At 39.0% G+C, this 16,371-nt stretch overlaps 1 protein-coding gene across 1 annotated transcript in view; it reads left to right on the top strand.

The window, feature by feature from the left end:
- Sytl4 (synaptotagmin like 4) overlaps positions 1-16,371 on the top strand; it is a 48,885-nt gene that overhangs the window by 12,054 nt on the left and 20,460 nt on the right. The window contains 4 exon segments of the mRNA XM_032890198.1: positions 10,389-10,561; positions 10,793-11,014; positions 11,553-11,656; positions 11,892-11,994. Of these exon segments, the coding sequence (XP_032746089.1) occupies positions 10,452-10,561; positions 10,793-11,014; positions 11,553-11,656; positions 11,892-11,994 (539 nt within the window). The 5' untranslated portion in view covers positions 10,389-10,451.

The raw sequence follows: 16,371 nt of genomic DNA, 5'->3' as shown, positions 1-16,371 counted from the left end.
CATGCCTTTTACTCATGCATATTTGATTCCTCATGGCCCCTGGCAGGAATTCTTATTTTTGCCCTTCTTTCAAGTGGGAAAACTGAGATTTAGAGAGCTCAAATAACTGTTGCGAAGTTCAGAGAAATAAAATGCCATGAAGGTAGCATCTGACAGGCAGCCTGGCTTCAGCTCCAGTACTTTTAAGTACTCTCCTATGCTGTATTGTCCTTAGTTAGGAATCTGGTCCATCAGAACTCCATGTCCTCAGAGGAGAGACTGTTTCTGTGTTATAGATTTGCAGATGTTACCTCCGCGTTACCTTTGTCATTGTCTCCTTTCCCTCTCTACTACTTCTGTGCTCTGAACTTATTGTTTCTTGTCATTTTCTCTCAGGATTGATGCCACACGCTTCTCAAAACAGTGTTCTTCACAATTGTGTGAGTGCTCTGAAATGTCCTTGGCTTACCTGAAACCACTTCAGTGTGCCTGTTGTCAAAAGCTGACTAGCGATGCTTCTGTGCACAGCGTGCCAAGCTCTCAGAAACCTTCTGCTCCCTTAACACCCTCCCTTTATTATTTGTCAGTCGTTCTCATCATAGTGCTTGTTGTAGCATGTTGCTTTATGCTTCCATGCTTTTTCCTCGTGATGGAAAGCCCTTGTTCTACTGGTAAACCAGCTGCTACCCATTAAACTTACATTCAGTTCATGTGTTCCTGCTGATAAGTCCCTTTTTCCTCTCCTTTCCACCCAGCTGGGTTAGAGGCTCCAACGTAGTGTTCTCATGCTATCATGTGCATGTATTTGTGTGTGTGTGTGTGTGTGTGTGTGTAATCATTTTTTACACTTTATTTAATCGTCAAATTGTTGATAATTTTATATCTGTATACAATGTGTTGTGGCGATATTTACCTCATTACTTCTGTTGTCCCTCGCCCACTCCTGCTAACCCCTCCTCTTCCCACACTAATTCCCCTCTTACTTTTAGTTATTATTAATTTTCTGTGCAGTAGCTGCAGGTGCTGTGTGTGAATGATGGCAATGACTAGCTCATATCTCGAAGCATTATCATAACACTCTTCCCAATCTTCCAGCTCTTTTAACCTTTTCTACACCTTCTTCTAGACCGCAGAGGCAGTAGTATAGTTGTCCCATTTATGGGACTGAGCACTCAACACTCACTTTTCAGCACCTTGGTAACAAATGAGCTTTTGCACTAACCATCACCCACAGCAGGAGGAAACTTCTCAGATCCACGGTGAGAATGCGGTTGAGTTACAAAAGAACAACAGTATTACATTCCTCATCAGTATAACGTTCTGTGGCCTCTCCAGATATAGGCTTTTGATTAGGTTTACGGTACTAGGCATGCATGTCTTCCCATGGAGCAGGCCTCAACTCTGCTTGGAAAGTGGTTGCTTATGTCCTACGTAGCCATGCCACTATTGTACCAGTGGGCAGATGTTGCCTGGTAAGTCATTGCTGATCACACACAATTCACAGCTGGGTAAGATTGTTGATGATTTTTTTTTTCACCCGGAAGCCTGCTTAACACATCTCAGCACTATTAATGCTAGCTAGTTAAAAGGAGGCTTCCAGTTCAGTTCCACCTTAATTATCCACAGTGCATAGTGTCTTGAGCAACATTGTCTTATCTGAATCCACTGGGCAAGCAGGAGCAATGACAATATTTGGGGGAAAGCTCAGGGCGTAGGGTCCCTGGTCAACAATTCATGGGAAGTTGTTTGCTCTGGATTTCATTTTAAAAAAAAAATACATGGATTCTAAGAACAGCATTATGCCTGTGCTTCTTTGCTTAATGTTTAAATGATTATTCAAGTGTCTGCTTCTCTGACTGTGAGGTCTTTGTGGTCATGTGCTGTGCTTTATGCATTTATCCTTAGTTAGCTTGCATAGTACTTAGAACACAGTTGGTTCACCTAATCGTGAACGTTTTGTACACAGTACAGAGCCCTAAGCCTGGGAAGAAACCATACAATATTCAAAGGTAACTGCTAGGACAGTCTAGAGGGTGATCTTATGGGGAAAATCTGTAGAAAAATATCTGGATAAATTTATACTTACCAATCCAGGAGGCAGAAGGGGAGCAAATATTCATAGATGTTATTGTGATAGTGCTTTTGGTCTCCTTCAGATATTGTCATTGTCCTAGTGACAGTTAATGGAGTCCACTCTGGAACGCACCAAAAAGAACTTCTAAATTTTGGAGACACCAATTCTAATACCTTTGCTATTTGAATCTATGCTAAATTTCAGTAGTCTAGACTAGGTCGTTAAGACATATTTATTTCCATGATTATATTTATTAAACACTTCTCCCCTAAAATGGAGAGGAACAGTTGATACAACAACCCCACAGTATTCCAATGTGACATTGTGTTGTACCTAGTGCCTTCTGTGTAGCAGAACCAACATGGGCTTTCTGGAAGCACTGAATCCCAAGAAGTTAACTTGCTTGTTTTCCCCCTGCCCCCTTTCTCTATATATTACCTAATTTCTCCTGCCCCTTTCCTTTTCCATCCCTCTTCTCCTCTTCCCTTCCCCTCTCCCGGTCTCTCTCCTCTCCACCCTCTTTTCTTTTTTCCTTGCCTTACCTTTTTGAGACACAGCCGTGCACCGTAGCCTGGTTGTCCTTGACGTTGTGAGTCTTGTGTCTTTGCCTCACTGGTGTCCAGTAAAAGCCTTCTTTTCTATGTGCTATGGTTTTTGTTTTAAGTTCTAAAGATTGAACTCACACCCCGATACACACACACACACACACACACACACACACACACACACACACACACACACACACTTTACCATGCTCTAGAAATCAACACTCTTACCTTAAGATTGTCAAATACGTAAACCTACATAGGTGCTCGGTTTTTCAAAGTCTTAAGAACTTCACCCATGATATGGAATCTCATAGATATAACAAGTACTAATTGTGACAGTTCTTTATAATAGTCTGCTTCAAATACTGTCCTTTTGTTGGTGACAGTAGAGTCCACTTTGTCATGTGCCTTAAGACTGCACAGCTTTCTACGCTACACTGTGTGCACCAGGATAACAGCATTGTAGTCATCAGAAGGATTTACTACCTCCTAGATAAAAGTTACCTTGCATGTCTATATACAAGCAGATTCAGAAAACATAGGGTATGTAGTTTGTAAAATTAGCTTCCCCTCAAGTCTCCTGTAATCTGCTTTTCAAGAATTTTGGTTACTTACCCCTTTTACTGAAAATTTAACCCTTAAAATACGTACTTTATTTAGCGCTGTACTGATAGCATATTATGAAGCATGCACAAAACTAGAAATATGGAAGAATGAAAGATAAATACTGGGAAGAACAATTTAGCATTTATTAAAAGTTTGAACATTTGCACTCATTTTGATGAGAGCAGTGCCATAAATGCTTTTACTCTATTAGAATGATTGTCGGGGAGGGAAGAGACAGAGGGAGAGACGTTTGTGTGAGTGCCAGCATTCAAGTACCATAGCACATGTGGAGGAATCAGAGGGCAACCTTTGGGAGTTGGTTCTCACCATCCACCTTTCGGTGGTTTTTACTGTGCCATACACTACCAATTCTAGGCTAGCTCAGTCCTTGAGCTTCTGGGTAATTCCCTAGTCTCTGCCTGCCACCTTGCCATAGAAATTGCAGATGTGTGCCACAGACATTTTTCTTTCTCACATGGGCTCTGGGGATTGAACTCAGGTCATGAGGCTTATGTGATAAATCCCATTACCCAGTGATTACTCCAAGAGCAGTGATTTTTTAAACACAAATTTGATTGTGATATGGCTGCTTGAAGATGGGATTCTAACCCATGTTCATTTTATACTTGATTTTTCACAGAATACATACATCTATAAATGAAAGGGCCTTTTTGGATGTACTAAGTTACAGTGCTCATGGTGCCTCTGTTCATGGTTCAAAAGAGTTTGCTATTATTTCAGCTTCCATTCTCTGATCATGCGACAGGCTGTGTTTTTAACATCCTTTCATCCTTCTACTCTTGAAGTAGTAGAGCATGAGAGGGTTTAGAGGAAGGAGTGGGAGGGGAAATAATGGAATTATAGTTCAATTACAAATTGAACAAAAGTGGTTGAAGGCTGTAAAATTATATAAATATGTCACACCTAGTTCATACTGTTTTATATTTTAAAAATCTTGAAATAAAATATCTTAATGTCTTAATTTAAAGTTTCTCAGAACCCTAGACATACTTTGTGATGGTAAAAATCACGATTACATAAAGTCAGCTTGTATATTTATTAATATATATATATATATATAAAATTGACATAATAATATGTACATGAAACCAATAAGCAGAAAGATACGGTACATATCCACTGCTTCTGCTTCCTGCTATAGTCTGAATGTGGTCTTCAACATACCCATTTTGAAAACTTAATCCCCTCCATGTAACAGTGCTGGGATGTGGACACTAGTAACAAGTGTTTTGATTGTAAGGCCTCCCCCATTAGGAATGGACTTATGACATTATTGTGGTAGTGGGTTTGTTATAATGGTAGTTGAGCTCTCTCTTTCTGTACCCCACTTCTTTTCTCTTTTCTGCATGTCCTTTGTCGCTCTTCTAAACCTTGTGCCATGGGATGAGAGAACAAAAAGGACCTCTAAGATGTGTGAAGTGAAATGAGTCATATTCAAAAATGTAAATATTACATTTTTCACATTCAGACTCTACACTTTATATAGATGGAGTGAGATACTTCCAAATTTTTCTTTGTAATCTGTTGCAATCTTTGCTTACTGTCCCTTTAAAAAATAGGTTTTATTTTTACATGCATGGGTGTTTTGCCTGCAAGTATGTCTATGTACCATGCATGTGTGTGCAGTGCTCTGGAGGCCAGGAGAGAGCCTGTAGTTACTGTTTGAGCTGCCGTGTGGGTGCTGAGAATCCAACCCAGATCCTCTGGAAGAGCAGCTGGTGCTTTTAACCTCCGAGCCATCTCTCCAGCCCTTGATTCTTTCAACTGTTGCATGTTTGGAAACGTTGTTCATATAACCCTGTTTTGAAAACAGTGATTGTTTTTGTTTTGATTACATGTATGTTTATTATGTGCTCCTGAGTGTGAGTGCTTGATGATGCCAAAGGCACTGGATCCCCTGAAGCTGGAGTTCCACTCAGTTGTGGTCTACTGACATGGGTGGATGGGATTAAAATCCAGTCTTCTGTTAGAACAGTAACCTCTCGTTAACAACCGAGCCTTCCTTCAAGTCCCGCACCTGTTTACAAGTAATATTTCTTGTGATGTATACTTTAAATAGATTGTATTTTTCCTTTTAATATTTTAGAGATATCATCCGACTTTTGTTTACAGTTGATTTTAGTAATCAATGTGTTTTCATCATAATCTCTGGGTATCCATGTGCAATGCACCTCTTAACTTTTCTTACTGTTTATGGTTTTAAGTGACTTGACTATGGTCTACTTTCCTTATATATCATGACCATAACTTTCCTTCTATACTATGCTTGCAGTTCAGCGAACTTCTTGTATCAGTGATCTCATAGTATTTTTTCAATTTTAGTTCATTGGTTTTCGGAAAGATTTTTAGAGCTTCCAATTTCATTGATTACTCTCGAGTATTTACATATATACTAGACAGCTCGGAATTGTCAGGCAACTCATTTCATTTCTTTTATAGTTTTCCTTGCCGTGCATCATTTTGTATATTATTTTGTCTTTATTGCTAATTGTCTTTCCACTACAATGTCTAATCTGTTGTTAATGTCATGTTCTGTACGTTTGGTCTCCAACACTATAGTTTTCTATTTCTAGGTTTGACTTCAGAATTTACTTTTACAGCTCCCAAATCCCTACTTAACTTTTCAAACACACGGAAAGTAGCCATAGGAACTATTTTTAGTGACCTTGTTAAATCCTATATTGGAAATTGTGGAACATTTTTAATTATCTTGTTCCATATTAGAAATAGAAATGCCTAACTTTTGGCAGGCCTGTAACTTTTCACGGATACTAGAAATGATGAATTTTACATTATTAGTTGTATGTTTTTGTATCCTAAACATTCTTGAGCTCTGCTTTGGGATTCACCTAAGCTGTTTGGAAGCTCCTAAGTTATTTGAAAGTAGACTGAGCCCTTCAAGTTTTTCCCATCAGATTTGGTAGGCAGGATAAGAACAATTCACAATGTAGGCCTAATTGTTTCCCACTACTGAAATATAAGGCAGTTCTTTAGCCAGTGCTCTATGAATCATGAGGTTTTAACAGTCTGGCTGGGAGAATAGGCATCCTTCTTGTTTTATTTGAATCCTTTCAGGTGGGTCTTCCCCTAGCCCAGAGTGATTTCATTACAGGGATGTCTTGTACTGGAAAGTCCTTTGCTAAACACTTGAGAGAGGCCACATGTGGTGCTTGAGGGGCTCTTTTGCTGTTCTAGCACATACTCTGTCTCAAGTCTAGCCCCCTAAGGTTTGCTCAGGTTCTCAGCCATCTCAATTTGGGAGGCTTAGCAGGCTTTCCCTGGTTTCCTCCTCTATCCTTTGGCTTGAAAACACTCAAGGCAACGAGCTCTAAGAATGAGAAATCTCACCCCACTGATCCATAGAGATTGAAGACTTGCACAGCCTCATTTACAGTGTCGTGGGCAGCATTGTTTCATGTATTTTGCCAATTTATTGTCTGACTAGATGTACATTGTCTATTACTTCATCTTGAACATCAGTAGGCATGGCACTTGGAACCTCTCAGTGATTATGACCAAGCTCAGTTTCAGTTGTCATCTTTCAAACATGTTGACAGCCTCACATTACTTGTTTAACATAACCAAAGCAACCCCTAAATAACTATGTTCAAATGCATACAGAATCTGGCATCCGGTAATGTAAATCTCACATAACAAATGAGTGTCTATGTATACTATACCAATATTGGCTTAGCAAGAATAGTTTAATTCGGACCTTCATGGATAAACTAACATTTTTTGAACAAATCTAGTTCCCTCCTTTATGCTTAGTAAGATCTTAATTTGTACCAAAATTGTTCATTATCCTTTGGTGGGAAATGACAGTTCATCCATTAGAGTTGACATATTAAAACCATCATATTTTATTAACATTTGTAAGTCTAGAAAAATGTTTAATATCACTTCAAGCTTTTATCCCTTCAGCATGAGTCAGGCTTTCTGAAAATCCTGTCTGCAATTTCTTATTTAAAAAGTGCTAAAAGCATCACATACTGTTTAGAGCCTAACTCATGATCAACTCACATTTTTTAAAAGAAAATGAACAGTTTTCCAAGATGTCGTCGAATCTGAAAGTATGAATTCTAGTGTATAAAGTGACAGTGTACAGGCTGGGGTAGCTCAGTGGTACACAGTAGTAGTCACCTGTAATGTGTGGGGCTGTTTTAAAACACAGTATCTGGGTTCACATAACTTTGAGCTTTAAGCTCAGAGGTGTGAGTCTAGTTACAGATGTATAAATTTATTTTACAAATAAAGAAGGCCTTGATGAGGTGTAGCAATTTACCCAGTCACATAGTGAAGGATAGAGTTGAGGTTCTAATTCAGCCTGGTTCCAAAGCCCTAGTGTTTAATCTCAGCATCCACACTGCATCAGAAGAACAACTGTTTTTGTTTTTTCTTCTCTCAGCTCTTTTACTACTATTCTGTTTTTGGGAATCTGAATCTAAACACATAAATGCCAATATTTCTCAGAGTTGGAGACAAATTCTGGCACCATTTATCAGCTATGTGACCTTTGGAATTACCCTCGAAAGTCATTCAGACATATGCATCTTCCTAATGGCACTCAGATTAAAAATTGCTACTGGTGTTCTAAAAACAAAAGGTGATAGAAATAAGAAAACAGTTCTTACAGTACAAAGAAAATTTAACATATTTGACTGGGTGGTATATTTGTTGAACACACGAATAACCTCTCTGTCTCTCAAACATGAAGATTTCTTATAAATGTGAAGATCATAATATTTGTGTTCAAACTAGAAACTTCTGCCAGATATGACCTCCTTAGAAGAAATTGTTGGGCATAGACACCCAGAAGTTTAATGCAGTACCTGACATACAGTATGATTTCAATGAATGATTGGAATACCTTATTCTGGGCCTAGGCCCTACCAAAGTGTTAGATCAATGAAAACTGACACTATGTGACTACATAGAACAAACAAGTGGTCCACCAGAGCTCATGTTTTGACAAGTGATCTTAGCCGTGACTTGGCCATTTTGACTATACATTTATGACTGATGGGAGTGAAGTGGTGTGGTAAGTCCTCTTAGGCTTTAATCTCTCCGTTATGAAGTTCTCCTATCCATAAATTGGGAGTATCTGAGTGGCCATAGAGTTTTAGACAACTTTGTGTTTGTCTTTCTGACTATGTGTATGCCTTTGTTATTTTCTTTATCCTGTTTTTCAAAATGTGATATTATCATTTGCCCTAAACTATTATCACTTAATGCACTGCACAGGAAAGCATTATTTTTCTTTCCGTGTATTCCCTTTTGAATTCCTAGAGAATATTTTTATCCAATAGTGTGCAAACAGCCATGGTAGCAGAGGTGAAGCAAAAGGCAGGTTTATTTGCTAAGATATTAAAGACATGGTTAGTCTATGATGAGTTCTTCTTTGACCTATGAGTTAATTAGAACTGTCTGGCAAATTTTCAGACAGTACTGAGATTAGAATTAGCCTTTAAAATTAACTTCTTTTTTAATGTTCTTGAACTCAAAGACTGGTTGTATGAAAAATACATTTTTAATTTATTGAGACTTAGGACTTTTTAATTTATTGAGATTTATCTAGTACATGATTATTCCTGGGGGGGGGTGGTGGTAAATATTCCAAGTGTGCTTGAGAAGAATACTTTCAGCTCAATATATAGTTTTTAATATGCCATTTAAATGAAGTTTCTTTTAATGCTCAACTTGTTTATACATTACTAATTAATTTGTTTTTCTTTTTGAGACAGGTTGTCATGTCTACTAGATTGACCTTAAGGTTGTTGTGTAGCAAGAATGCTCTGAATTTTGGTATTCCTGTTTGTGCTTCCAGAGTGCTAGAAGGGGTGGGGTTTACAGGTGTGAGCCACCACACTTTGTTGTTAAGCTGCTGGGCTTGAACCCAGGACTTCATGCATGGTAGGAAAGCCCTTGTTCAATCGAACTACATCTGCAATCATAGTCATAGGATGTTCTAACATCAAAAAGCATTACCAGAATTGCTTGATGAATTTGTACTGTGTATGTAGTGAGTTATAAACTTACTCACTGTCAAAAATACTTAAGAGGTATGTAAGTTGTCTACAACCATTTTCCCCTTCATTCTCCTTTATCAACAAATGTACTCATAGGGCTAGAGAGATGACTGAATAAGAATGGCTATGACTCTTCCAGAGGACTCTAGTTATGTTCTCAGCACTCATGTGGATTGGCTTACAACTGCCCATAACTCTCGCTCTGTGAGATCTGATGCCCTTTTTTGGTATCCCTTTGTACCTGCATGCTCATGATAAACACACACACACACACACACACACACACACTTTTTAAAAACACTCAATTCAATAAGGTAAAAATCCATATCGTCTGTAAAAATCCTCACATGTAAATAGCTTTCTCTTTCTTTGACTATTTCTCTCCTCCTTCCCCTGTCTGTGGAAGACAGAATTGGATTCTTCTATAAGTTTCCATAGATTTAATCTAAAGTTTCTGGATAGCATTTGCACGAAGTATTGTGGTCATGCCTGTCAATTTCTGGAACACAGGGACCATGGTTTAGTCATCTTTGTGTCTCCAGTGCTTTGAAAATACTTCACAGAATGGTGCTCAACAAATGCTAATGAAATGGGAGAAGCGGCTTTCAAGTGCAGAGCCAGTACATGTTGTTTGGAAGGTAGCTGGGGTAGCAAAATCTTTTGAAACGTTATTAGTAAGATGGCTAAATTCCAGGAACACATGAGCCAGTCAGGCATGGAGAATTTAGCCTAAACTGGCAGCCCCCTTACATCCAGAGAGCACCTGCCTGATTATTTGGATTAATGGACTTGAGAGTTGAGAACATTTACAATAATAAACTTGGATGATGAGGACATCCTTCGTGGAGGGAGAGTTTGACTCAGCTGTCTTATAATTCTTCCTGACTAAGATGCTTAATCTGAATGACCCAGCCACTTTCCAGAGTCATGAGTAATTTCTTGAAAAAAAAAATTCATTGTAGGCCAGGGTTCAAATGTGCAAGTAGAAATAATGAATCGCAGACATTTTTTTTTTCTGTTTTGTCTCTTTAGCTTAACTCAAGAAGAAGGCAGACTGGAAAAAATGTTCTCGGGCTGGGCAGTGATTCTGGAGTTAATAATCTTCATGAAATTATTGCTCTTTTATTCTAGACACCTCTGGTCACTCTTCTTGCCCAGGTTGCTTTGAAGAGAGAGGAGGAGACTCAATACATCATGTCGGAGATACTAGACCTCTCTTTTCTGTCTGAAATGGAAAGAGATTTGATTCTCAGTGTTCTGCAGAGAGATGAAGAGCTCAGAAAAGCAGATGAGAAAAGGATTCGGTAAGAGTCCCAGAAATACTAAGCACTTCCAAGTTTTCAACCAAGGAGACAGACCCAAGCTTTCGAGTTGCTTCTTCATTCACTGTCAGAATTGGGTATATGATTTAAAGCTTCGTGAGTCTAGTTGGGTTCAGAGTTTGTTGCTTTTGCAGAACACAGTAGTCTTACTGTCATTCCCTCAACTTCTGTACATCCTGAACCCACTTGTGCTTCTCTTTCCGGTCTTGGCAGGCGACTGAAGAACGAGCTCCTGGAGATCAAACGAAAAGGTGCCAAAAGGGGCAGCCAACACTACAGTGATCGAACCTGTGCCAGGTGCCAGGAAGGCCTGGGCCGTTTGATTTCCAAAAGCAACACTTGTGTGGGTTGTAATCATTTAGTGTGCCGAGAATGCCGAGTTCTGGAGAGCAATGGCTCCTGGAGGTGCAAGGTGTGCTCGAAGGAAATGTGAGTGTCATGTCATGGTGGCATAAAGAGGGGACATAAGTTGGGCTGCCCTGAGAATTTCTCTCATCAACTTTGTTACTTGGGTGACAAGAGTCATTGTTTCTACAGGTCTTACTTAGGGTTTCTATTGCTGTCACAAAAAAACCATGGCCAAAAGCAAATTTGAGGGGAAAGGAGTTTATTTGGCTTATACTTCCAGGTTGCTGATGATTATTGGAAGAAGTCAGGATGGGAACTCTCCAACAGGGCAGGAACCTGGAGGCAGGAGCTCATGCAGGGGTGCTGCTTATTGGCCTGCTTCCCCTGGCTTGCTCTGCCTGCTTTCTTATAGAACCCAGGACCACCAGCCAAGGGATGGCCCCATCCACTATGGGCCCTTCCCTCTTGATCACTAACTGAGAAAATGCCTTACAGCTGGATCTCATGGAGGCATCTCCTCAAGGGAGACTCCTTTCTCTATGATAGCTCCAGCTTGTGTCAAGTTGACACACAAAACCAGCCAGTACAACACGTCTGACATTTCTTTTCTTTTTCCTCAGAAGAGCTGAAAAGCAACTGGAGATTGGTTTATGACCAGAAAAGTAAATCGCTTTGCTTACAGAACAGGCAGCGAGATCATCAGGATGTCCCTGCGCCGTAAGCCTGCAGGTATTGTTCAGGGCTAGAGGCTGTCTGAAGGACCCAGCCTTGGAAATAGCTAGGCTTGTGTGGAATCCAGCTGTATTCTGGTTAGTGGTGACTTAAGCCCCCAGGGGCTCAGCCAGGCTGTGCGAATATCTCTGTCTGTCTTGTCTGCAAGTGTGTTTTTTGGGGGAAGCAGCTGTGGAAGTTGTTTCCTTCCTTAGTCTCATTATTACTACCCTGCCATGCTTTTGTTTTGAAGTGAATAAAAGAGAGACAGTGGGGCAGTCCCTCCTTCAGCAGACCCAGATGGGCGATGTCTGGCCGGGAAGAAGGATCATTCAGGAACAGCAGAAGGAACAAAGGTGAGAGCCAAGGAATTAGTATTGTTTAGTTCTTCTATTACTATTACTTTGTTTTCTAAAATAATAGGTATTATTGGAGGGAAATTGGAAAATACAGATAAAATTGTAGAAGAAGAGGTGGAGGAGGAGGAGGTGGAGGGAGAGGAGGAGGAGGTGGAGGGAGAGAGGAGGAGGAGGAGGAGGAGGAGGAGGTGGAGGGAGAGGAGGAGGAGGAGGAGGTGGAGTCAATCCTGATCCCATTAGCCCCACACAAATATCAATATTTTAGCAAATTAATTTTGTTCTTAGGCTGCACTCTCCTGTAAAAAAGTAAGCTATTAGCTCTTTTTAAAAAAATATATAGCACAATTTATTCATTTTTTCCGGTTTTAACAAGGATTTATTTCCTTAAAATGTTAGTCTGTGTTTGCAGGTATATATACCTGTGGGTAGGTGCCTGCAGAGGCCAGAAGGGTGTTAATCCCTTGGAGTTAGACTCATAAGCAGTTGTGAGCCACCTGACATGGGTGCTGGGAACTGAACTTGAGTCCCTCTGCCACAGCAACACCTATCATTAACTGTTTCCCCAGTCCCATATTAACTTTCTTCCACACATCCCCTAATCTTTTCTTTTATTCTCGCTATTCATTATTAAAATTTATTTAACTTTTTCAGGCTTTGTGATATTTTCTTTCTGTTATGCAACCATAAATCAACAGACTTTAAAAACCAGTTTAGTTTTAGTTTCACATTTATACATATTGTTTGCTTACGATCAGGCCTGGAACCGTGACTTCTCTCCTCCTGAATTCTTTACTTTGGCTTTATTTCTTGGTTGTCTAGATTTCATCACTGGGAAGTGCCATCAAGAAGGGTTTGTGATGTTCACTGCATTCTTTCATGTTTAGAATGCTGCCAACTACCTTGGCAGTTGCATAGCATCTTAAATCAGTATTACAGATGTGAGTTATGTTTTCTCTCACTCAGACTATTGTAGACGTTGCTCCATTGTCTTCTGCCATTGAATCTAACTATGAAAAAGGCCAGCTTGACATTTTTACCCTTGGAGGTAACTTTGTGTGTATACATACACACATGCACACAGGTGTGCATGGGTGTGAGATCTTGTGTTGAAATTATTGAATTTACTGGAAAATTTTGAATATTAGTTATTTAAGAATATAAATCAATAAAGATTATTCTGTACTTTTTGACATATGATATACTCTTCATGATCTTTTTCTTCATAGTTGGAATTTTTTTCTGAACCACCTCCTTGAACATTTTTCCTGTTTTGTTAGTTAGGGATCCCACCTTGGGAATATTGGATTCCATGATCCTCTATTTCTGTAATGTTTTAAAAAAGTGTATGATGTAAAAGCAAAAGAGAAATATGGAAGCAATTAAGCATGGAGACCCCAATGTCTTTGTTCCCTATATGCTATTTGGGTTTGGGCCATTCTTTTTCTTTCTCTCTTTCTTTTCTGTTTCTTCCTTTCCATTTGCTGAGTTTAAAGGTTTGAAGGAATTACCTTGTTTAGATTTGGTTTATATCCTCTTCAATTGTTTTATCATTTTTGTTGTTTTATCATCTTGTATTTGAGTTCACACACTTTAGAAAGTCTACATTATGCCTGTGCAAACAGAATAAAATAGATTATGCAAACTAAGATGGCTGTGACATTGTTATGTTATATGATGAAAATTTGTGGGCCCAACATCATTCATATGTATACATATATATTCATACATACACACACACACATATATATGTATATATATGTATATATGTATATAGCCCCTTTTGAGTACCATACGGCTGGGTTTTTAATTAATTTTATTTTTTTAAGATTTTTAAATTTTATTTTGGAACTACGGACCAAACCCAGGGCCTTGTGCTGCTAGTCAAGTACTATACCACTGAGCTAAATTTTCAACCCAAGATTTAAAAAATTGTATATACTTGCATAATAACTCATAGTATTTCAATAAATCCATGTAATAAATTAGTGTAATGCTTAAGTCAAGGTGATCGAGCAGAGCTACTTTTCATATTACCTCTTATGGTGAAAACATTCAAAACTGCTTATTCTTTAAAAGGATATAGTACGTGTTATCGTGTGTGGTCCTAAAAATGCAGAGTTGCGTATTCGAACTTCTTGCAGTGATCTAACTATAACTTAGTATCCTCCCATTCTCCCTTCTTTTGACAAGCACTGTTGTGCTCTTATGTGTGGGGATGTTTAGCCTGCTTGTATGTCTGTGTAGCACATTAGTACTTTGTGTCTGCAGAGGCCAGAAGAGGATATTGGATCACCTGGGGTTGGAGTTACAGATGACTGTGAGCTACCATGTGGGTGCTGGGAACTGAGCCAGGACCCTTAGACAGTCCAGCTGTCATTCCTAATCACTTAAGCCGTTTCTCTCGGCCCTGTTGTACTAATTTCTCTGTAACCCTAGAAGAGAGGTAGAAGGTGGGTTGTAATCTCAATGTTTGTCTCCTGAACTTGGAAAATATTTTTTTCTATTTTTTGTGTCTGTATGGTGTGTGAGCACATGTTTATGTGCATGTGTGCGTGCATGTATGTGCATGGGTACGTGAGGAAGACAGAAGAAATAAATCATCAGGTGGTTGGTTGGCCCTAATATCCTTCACCTTCTTCCCTTGGAACAGGGTTTTTCCCTAAGCCTGGAGACTAGGCTGGAGGCCAGGTCTCAGTGGTGCTCTTCCTCTGCTTCTACATGAAGACTGGGTCCAGGCACACGACAATACCTGTTCTAGGGATTTAAACTTGCTTTCCCCTGCTTGCAAAGCAGTCATTCCTATTTACTGACCCATTTCTTCAGCATCTTCTTGGCTCCCAAACCCTTTGTTTTCTGAACTGTAGGGTTTATTTTTAAACGTTGCTTTATGATCATATACTTTACCCCCTGTTAAGTTTTAAAAAATGAAAGAAAAAGGACTTTCAAAACAGTAGTACAGACAATCCCCTAGAAAAGGAGAAAAAGACCTGAAGAGATAGTTCATTAACGAAAATATACAGATGTCAAATAATGAAGTTCAATATCATTAATCACTAGAATACAAATAAAATAACAGTGAGATGGCCCTTGTCCACTAGAATGGCCATCATTTGAAAAGATCAGTTGTACCACTTGCTGGATGCAGAACAACTGGCATTCCCATTCATTTCTGTGGAGAAATGTACCATGCTCAGCTGCTCTGTAAGTTTACTCCTTAAAAAGTTTACCTGCACACCTACTGTGATTCAGATGTTTCATGAATGTAACTCAAGAGAAGTCATATATGTCCATTCAGCAACTTGTATATACATATTCATAGAAATTTCATTTATTTTAAGACAGTAAGAAATTATTTTATTGGATTTTTGTTTTTATTCATTTTTTGCCAGTGCTGGTAATTGAACTTAGGGTCTCATATATGCTAGACAAGTGTTTTTTATTGCATTATATTCCTAGATCTGGAATTAAAAATGTTTTAATGTACGGGCCTGGAGAGACAGCTCAGTTGGTAAAGTGCTTGCTGCCCTACTAGAGTTTAGCTCTCCCAAATGGACTTAATAGTTGGTTTAGTGTGGGAGATGGGGAGGCTTTGACAAAGAATCCCATAGCAAAATGATAGTTCACCCTGTCACCCAAATACCCTGCCTCAATATATGGGTAGAAGGATCAAGGAAAACACCCAGTGCCAATCTTGGATGGACATACAGACACATGCACACACACACTTTGTGCCTACAAATATGTAAACACACATTTCTCTATCCATGCAACTCAGACATATGTCTTAAGTATATTTCATCACAGAACTAATTAAAATTATTTTGCCCTTATAAAAACCTGGAAAACCATGATTATAGCAAATTTAGTCACTGAATATATAGTCTATAAAACCAAAAGATGGCATATTAATAGTAATGATGTGAATATGAAGGGCTTCTATACAAGTAAAGCTACTTCTCTCCTTATACTTTTATCTTTCTTTCTTTCTTTGCAGATTTTTTATCTTGTGCAGATAATCATAGTTGCAGTGAGTTTATGGGTGGTGCAGTAGCCATGTCATGTCCCCAACACAGCCTTTAACAGTACTCTTCCTTAGCCTCCAGCTTTGACATTCTTTTCACCCTTCTGTGATGTTCCCTGAGCCTTGGCAGGGCACAGGAGGACAGTTGATCCAGACGTTCTATTTAGGACTAAGCACTCAATAGACACTTACTTTCAGTTATAACTTTCTGTAGTAACTGTCGAGCATTTCAGAGAGAAGCTTTTTGGCCAGAGTTCAGGCAACATTAATTTATGGATGTAAAAGTACAAATACTTAGAAAGCAATTTGACAACATGTCATGTACCAAAACAACAGTAGTAGGTTTTTCTCTA

Source organism: Rattus rattus, chromosome X (assembly GCF_011064425.1).
Source record: "Rattus rattus isolate New Zealand chromosome X, Rrattus_CSIRO_v1, whole genome shotgun sequence".
NCBI lineage: Eukaryota > Metazoa > Chordata > Mammalia > Rodentia > Muridae > Rattus > Rattus rattus.
This window is presented reverse-complemented; position numbering and strand designations above follow the sequence as displayed.